The sequence below is a fragment of the Propithecus coquereli genome, unplaced genomic scaffold (assembly GCF_000956105.1).
Source record: "Propithecus coquereli isolate 6110/MARCELLA unplaced genomic scaffold, Pcoq_1.0 Scaffold299, whole genome shotgun sequence".
In the NCBI taxonomy this organism is placed as follows: Eukaryota; Metazoa; Chordata; class Mammalia; order Primates; family Indriidae; genus Propithecus; species Propithecus coquereli.
In genome coordinates this window covers 2,035,833-2,042,785 of record NW_012148607.1, presented here as the reverse complement: position 1 = coordinate 2,042,785, position 6,953 = coordinate 2,035,833, and the positions used below count along the sequence as shown (strand labels likewise).

General features: G+C 39.8%; 1 protein-coding gene across 1 annotated transcript in view; it reads left to right on the top strand.

Annotated features, from left to right (window-relative positions):
* Positions 1-6,953, top strand: part of NASP (nuclear autoantigenic sperm protein (histone-binding)) — a 25,287-nt gene that overhangs the window by 1,636 nt on the left and 16,698 nt on the right. Inside the window, exons 2-4 of the mRNA XM_012648920.1 lie at positions 117-223; positions 960-1,973; positions 6,415-6,494. Coding sequence (XP_012504374.1) covers positions 118-223; positions 960-1,973; positions 6,415-6,494 — 1,200 coding nt within the window. The 5' untranslated portion in view covers position 117. The remainder of the gene's footprint in view (positions 1-116; positions 224-959; positions 1,974-6,414; positions 6,495-6,953) is intronic.

Below are 6,953 nucleotides of genomic sequence, written 5' to 3'. Positions count from 1 at the left end.
ATATATTTTTTCTTTTTTCTTTTCTTTTTTTTGTTAGGACTATATTTTCTGTCTTGGAAAAATCATTAGGTTATAGCCATCAAACCTTTGGTTCTTTCTCCCTTTTGTTCTCCTAGAATGGAGAATGGTGTGTTGGGAAATGCCTTGGAAGGTGTGCATGTGGAAGAGGAAGAAGGAGAAAAAACAGAAGAATCTCTGGTAGCAAATAATGATAACACAGATGGTATGTGGATTTGCACGTGACATTCAAGGGATGCGACGTATATTTCTTGTATACAAGTGATGGAAATAGGGCTCTCTCTGCCCTGGATGGTCTCTCCTAAGATGTTTGGGGTGATGCTTGCATCTGTTGGAGACTGCAGTGGGTGTAGCCAGTTACTGAAACTAACAGCAGGCTTTTGTAAGAGGATAACTTAATGTCTCAAATAAATCTGGTTATTTAAATTGTTGGGGTTTTTTAACTAAATGATAAAAGCAAGATTAAATTGGTGTTTTAAATATTGTTACAACCTTAAATATTTTTCTGATGCAAGTTTTTTAAATAGTCTGTGCAGCTCAGTTATTTTAATAGCAATACTTCGGGAGCCCTTTTACATTTTTTATGTCTAAGAAAGTTAAATGTTAATTTCTAACCTGAGTTTGGGTACTAGAGTTTTACTTATCAGATGCGGGTCTGTAAGGAGAATGAAAAGCTTGGCATTTCTTACCTAACTGGTAATCAGAATGCTTAAGTAAAATGATATCTAGTTTAATGAGCTTGGGTTTCTTTTGCAATAAGTTGCTCTGCTAGCTGGGATTCTCCCTTTTCTTTTCTCAAAAGGGCAGATAATTTTTAGGCAATCTGCTAAAACTTGCTAGGCTTTTTGAGGGTTTAAAGGGAATGTGTTTTTAGTTTCCATTTATGCCTTTATCATTAAACTCGAAGACATGTTTATGCTTCATGTTCTTTAACCATGTAGAGGAAGCAAGGGAAGAGTTGAGAGAACAGGTTTATGACGCCATGGGAGAAAAAGAAGAAGCAAAAAAAACAGAAGACAAGTCTCTGGTAAAGCCCGGAACTGATAAAGAACAGGAGAGTGAAATGGAAAAGGGTGGAAGAGAAGATATGGATATAAGTGAGCCTGCAGAGGAGCTACAGGAAAAAGTTGAATTGATTCCAGATCAGTTAATTGAAACCTCTGAAGAGGCAAAAGGAGCGGCAGCACCAGGAGGACTAAATGAAACTGAGGTCATTTCTGGGAAACCAGAACAGGAAACACCAGATGCTGAGGAAGAAAAATCAGTTTCTGAAACTGATATCCAAGAGGAATGCAGAGAAAAAGGAGGTCAGGAGAAGCAGGGAGAGGTAATTGTGAGCATAGAGGAGAAACCAAAAGAAGCTTCAGAAGAGCAGTCTGTTGTGGCTCTAGAAAAGCAGGGTGCTGAAGTGGAGGTAGAAGCAGAGCCTGTAGACCCGACAGTCAAGCCAGTGGATGTGGGTGGGGATCAGCCAAAGGAGCAGGTAGCTACTTCTGAAAATGAGACAGGAAAGGCTGTTCTTGAGCAGCTGGTAGGGGAGGAAGTGCCTGCTGCTGAAGAGTCACCAGAGGTGACAACAGAGGCTGCAGAGGCCTCAGCTACGGAGGGTGGATCAGAAGTTTCTGAGAAGCCTGGGCAGGAGGCCACAGTTCTTAAGGATGGTGCAGTCAATGGACTGTCAGCTGCAGGAGATCAGACTCCCGTTGAGTCACAGAATACTTTAGAAAGACTGACAGAAACAAAAGATGGTTCAGGACTAGAGGAGAAGGTGAGCACAAAGTTGGTTCCTAGCCACGAGGAGGCTAAGCTGTCCATAGAAGAGTCTGAGGCAGCTGGAGATGGGGTTGATACCAAGGTAGCCCAGGGAGCTACTGAGAAATCACCTGAAGACAAAATTAAGATAGCTGCTAATGAAGAGACACAAGAGAGAGAAGAACAGATGAAAGAGGGTGAAGGTAACCGGGATATGCAAGAGCTGCAGTGGGTGGAGTACATTCTGGATTTGACTCACTAATCATGGGTAAAAGTCAGCCTTCCATTCAGGATTTTCCGTCTGCCTTTGGATTAGGAAAGGGCTAAATGAAAATGGGAGTAGTTAAGAAGGTTGTGATAAGTTGAGTAAGTTAAATAAAAAGCAGCAAGTCTTTAGCTGGCTTATAAACTAACGCTTTTACTAACTGCAAAATAGGTCTTTGTGATTTATGAGAACTTGGCTAGCTATCAGTAACATGTTGCACCATACTAGCCAATAAAAGGGGATGGAAAATGTGGATGAGGGGTGGGGTAGGTAGGAAAAGAGTGGGCTAGGCTGGCAGAGAATGCTGAATGGACGTTCACTTGCATGCCTCTGGATTTTTTTAATTTATTGTTCACATGACTCCTTTTCTCTGCTTTAGGAAGCAGGAACAGAGCAGTAGAATCCACTGAATTGGTACACTTAAGCAGGCATGCCATTTAAATGAAGGCAGTTAACTTTGAATGTTCTATCACCAGAGTTAAAGAATTCTGGTGCCCCTCTCTACCTTTAGTCTTCAGGAATTGTTTAGACTCTAAACACTAAACTTTAGAGGCTTCTCCACATTAGTTAAAATAGCCCCTAGCCCCAAGACAACAAAAAAATGTAACCATTAGCTCCCTCGCTGCTTTCCCTTCACATTTCATGCTTGCTTTGGCTGCTAAACTGAATTTTTTGTTACTTAGAATGCTATAAAATGAAGATGCTTTGTATTGCTATTGGTCTAATTGTGATTCAGTTTCATTAAGATGTATAAGCCTCTAATTAGTGATTCCATAATTGGCACGTCTGACTTGTGCTATCATTTGAGGATTCTACTGTATTTAAGGTTCATCTAACATTGACATTAATAACCACAGGTATTTTCCAACTAATTGTTACTTCATGTAATTGCCAGACTACTTTGAGTTCTCTTAAGTTATAGATTTTCAAAGACCCATCTTTAATACTTGGACTTCGTTCTGGTAAACTTCCTTCTACCTATGTGCAGGTCCCGGCACTCCAGCCAGCACAGGCATAGTAACCAGAAGTGAATTGGCTAAATGGTAGCACCATTGGGCTTCTTATCAAGCTTTAGGAGTTCTTTACGGAAAAGGCACAGAACTGAATTCCTCAGGTTTTAAAAAACTCCCATGTCTTGTTCTTTTCTAAAATCTATTTGTTTTTAGAGATAGGATCTCACTCTGTTGCCCAGGTGGGAGTACAGTGGTACGATCATAGCTCACTGCAGCCTCAAACTCCTGGGCTCAAGCAGTCGTCCTGCCTCAGCCTCCCAAGTAGCTAGGACTACAGGCTTGCACCACCATGGCTGGGTAATTTTTTTTTCCCCCATTTTTTGTAGAGCCAGGGTCTCATTATGTTGCCCAGGCTGGTCTAGAACTCCTGGCCTCAAGCAATCCTCCTGCCTCTGCCTCCCAAAGTTCTGGGATTATAGGCCTGAGCCACTGTGCCTGGCCATACACATTTCTTATGATTCCAAAACAATACTATGTGGTGTATGTAGTATTGCTCAAGTTATAGTGATGAGGAGAATGAGGCTTAAAAGTTACATGACTTGGTAAGAGTCAAACAGTAAGTCATAGCACTGAATTCAAACTTAGATCTACCTTGAATATATTGTTCTCCCTAAACTACCTCACAGTAAGGAAAGCAATGTTCTCCCTTTTCTTTCACTCACTTCTTATCAGAAATTTCCTGATCACTTATTTTTAAAATTAACTGTACTTAAGAAAGCCCTGGGCTTTTCATATGTTGGATTTTTTGTGCTGTGTACCAGGTACTGTTCTGTATATAAAGATGACATAGTTTTCCATATTTTACAAATGAAAAAATGGGAGAAAGGATCAGTGATTTGCCCTAATCACATAGCCAGTAAAGAGAAGGCTGGGTACCCAGTCTGTCTGACTGTGGGTCCCAGCCCCTTACTTTCTGTGCATTATTTCTCTTCATGTGGCAGCATCAGCCTGCAGAAATCTCACAGGCGGTTTTTCTCTTCACTTTACTACCAGCTTTTGACTTTTTGCAGCCTCTTGGGCTGTCCGTATCTCCCTAATAAAGATAATTGGTCTGTTCTTTTCTAATTGTCACGTTAGAGGTGGTTGATAAACAAATAAAAATTTTAAATTGTAGGTATAAAGCTTGGCTATGCTCAGATAGACTGCACTGGCCAATCTGGTGGCACTTCCCTGTGAGAGTGCTAATATAACCGAGAATTGGTATCTTTTCTTTGCCTTTAATAGTCATTCTTCTCATTTGTACCATTTTGTGCCCATATTGTTCTGAGGATGCTACAAGATCAGAGAAATTGTATAAAAAGATATTTCCCTTTCTCTGAAGGATGAAATAGACATAACTAGAAAAGATAGTCCATTATCAAAGAAGCTTGGAAAATAATTTAACAAATTTCTTTACTGAGGACATCACGGCATTGTCAATTAATTCCTGGGTACAGGTTACCATATTGGGAAATGTTTTAAAGTAATGGCTTTCTCATTGACCTAACTCCACTCCACCATTCCATGACGGTAATACAGATTCCTCAAGAGAAACCAGTATTCTTCTTGGGCGATTATAACAATTTAAAAATTTGATGTAAAACTTCCAAGTATTTAAGATAGTTTCTTACAAATTAGAGGTCATCTTCTAGCATTCTGGTATGAGTAGAAACAGATACTACTAATTAAGAAGAGTATAGAATAAAAATATCAAATTTAATTTTTCCTACAAATTGGAAAGATGAATTTTTTTTTTTTTGAGACATAGTCTCGCTTTGTTGCCCGGGCTAGAGTGCCATGATGTCAGCCTAGCTCACAGCAACCTCAAACTCCTGGGCTCAAGCAATCCTTCTGCCTCAGCCTCCCGAGTAGCTGGGACTACAGACATGCGCCACCATGCCCGGCTAATTTTTTTCTATATATTTTTAGTTGTCCAATTAATTTCTTTCTATTTTTAGTAGAGACGGGGTCTCGCTCTTGCTCAGGCTGGTCTCAAACTCCTGACCTTGAGCGATCCACCCACCTCGGCCTCCCAGAGAGATAGGATTATAGGCGTGAGCCACCGTGCCCGGCCGGAAAGATGAAATTTTTAAAAGTATTTTATTATTATTTTTAAACGTTAAATACATAGATCTACTTCAGCTCTCTTGCATGTTCTGCTGGAGATTGGGCAGAGTTAAGAAAACCATCCATCTGTTCTAAACTTAGGGAACTAAGGCCAAACCCACTTGGAAATTTAGATATGAAAAGAATGGTGTGTGGTGGTGGCTATACTTCAGAAGCACTGGATTATAGTGAAAGGAGAAAAGCAAGCCACTTGATAAAACAGGATTTGTTTGCTATAAATGTTTAACTGGCTTGATTTGTCACTGGTTCTTAGAGGACTTCTTTAGTTTGTCATAGTAATATGTAATATATAGGAATTTTCTGTGCCTCTTCCCGTCCTGAAACAGTATTGCTGCCAGTAAAACACCTTTAACCAGACTTTATCACTCTACCTAATTGCCATGTTTAGGAGATAGTGACAGTATTTGAGCTCTTCTGTTGGTATTAAAAATGCTTAATGAGATATGACAGAGGTAGGCACATTATACACAATTCATGAATTGTTTGTATCAACAAAAAAATCCATTTTAGTCATTTGACGTTGTGAATTTTGTCTTACCACTGAAAGTGTAGAGCTGTTTATTAGGAGCCTGACTTTTAGGCAGTTGACTGTGAGTATATGTCAATATGGTGTTTATGACTTCAGATTTAAAAAGAATGATTAATAAGGCACAGGAGTGAAATAACGGATTGTGGTATTATTCACTGAAATTCTGTATGTGCTAGAGCTGGCTGGAGTCTGTGGCATGCTCATTGGTAAGAGTTGGTAAGAACTATGCTTTTCTCTCCATGGCTCTGTTGTGGGAAAGCTAGTCTCTTGAGCATTCTTCCTCTGAATGGACTGGAATAATTTAACTTTTGGTATTTTCCCAGGCTATTAGTATTATCTAATGGGTGGCTTAAAGATATCAGAAACAGTGGCTGAGGTCTCTGCCTGCTTCTGGCTGAATGAATGTGAGCTTCTAGCCAGTGAATAAGAGGCAGTAGCTAATCTGTCTCATTCTGAATGATCCAGGTTGACTTTTATAAGAGAAACACTCAGCCTTTTAATTGCTGAAGATCTAACCCGTAGACTATATAAGGTTATACTTTCTAAATCTAGGTTAGACTTGAATTAGACTATAACCACTGATTTTATGTTCAGTTCAGATGCTGACTGACTTGGATTAGCATCTGGCTTGTCCTATGTCAGCATATAAGTTGACATGTTTATTGGAGTCTCTGACTAGTCAGAAGATATCTTTAGTTTTATTCTCAATACCGAGGAATTTTTGTTTGTAGAAACTGAAGGCTCAGAAGAGGAGGATAAAGAAAATGACAAGGCCGAAGAAATGCCACACGATTCAGTTCTTGAAAACAAGGTAAGTTGTTATTCATTCAGTACGGTCGTCTGCTTTCTTATTGCAGGACTGTAGCTTGCTATTATATGCATGACAATTATAGATAGCTGTCTCCTGGTTAGGAATTAGGGACCCTTTTAGTCATGCCTAGGATGGACAGATAATTCGATCCTAGGGAGTCCTGTCTGTTAGTATATGACCCCAAATTTCATAATTAAATATCACTGACATAATGTGATGACTTAGGATAGAAACCTTGTAGGGACCCATTCTCTACGTTATAGGGAGAAAGTCTAAAAAAAAATTTTTTTTTTTTTGAGACAGAGTCTTGCTGTGTTGCTCGGGCTAGAGTGCTGTGGTGTCAGGCTAGCTCACAGCAGCCTCAAACTCCTGGGCTTAAGCAATCCTTCTGCCTCAGCCTCTTGAGTAGCTGGGACTAAAGGCACATGCCACCATGCCTGGCTAATTTTTTCTATATAT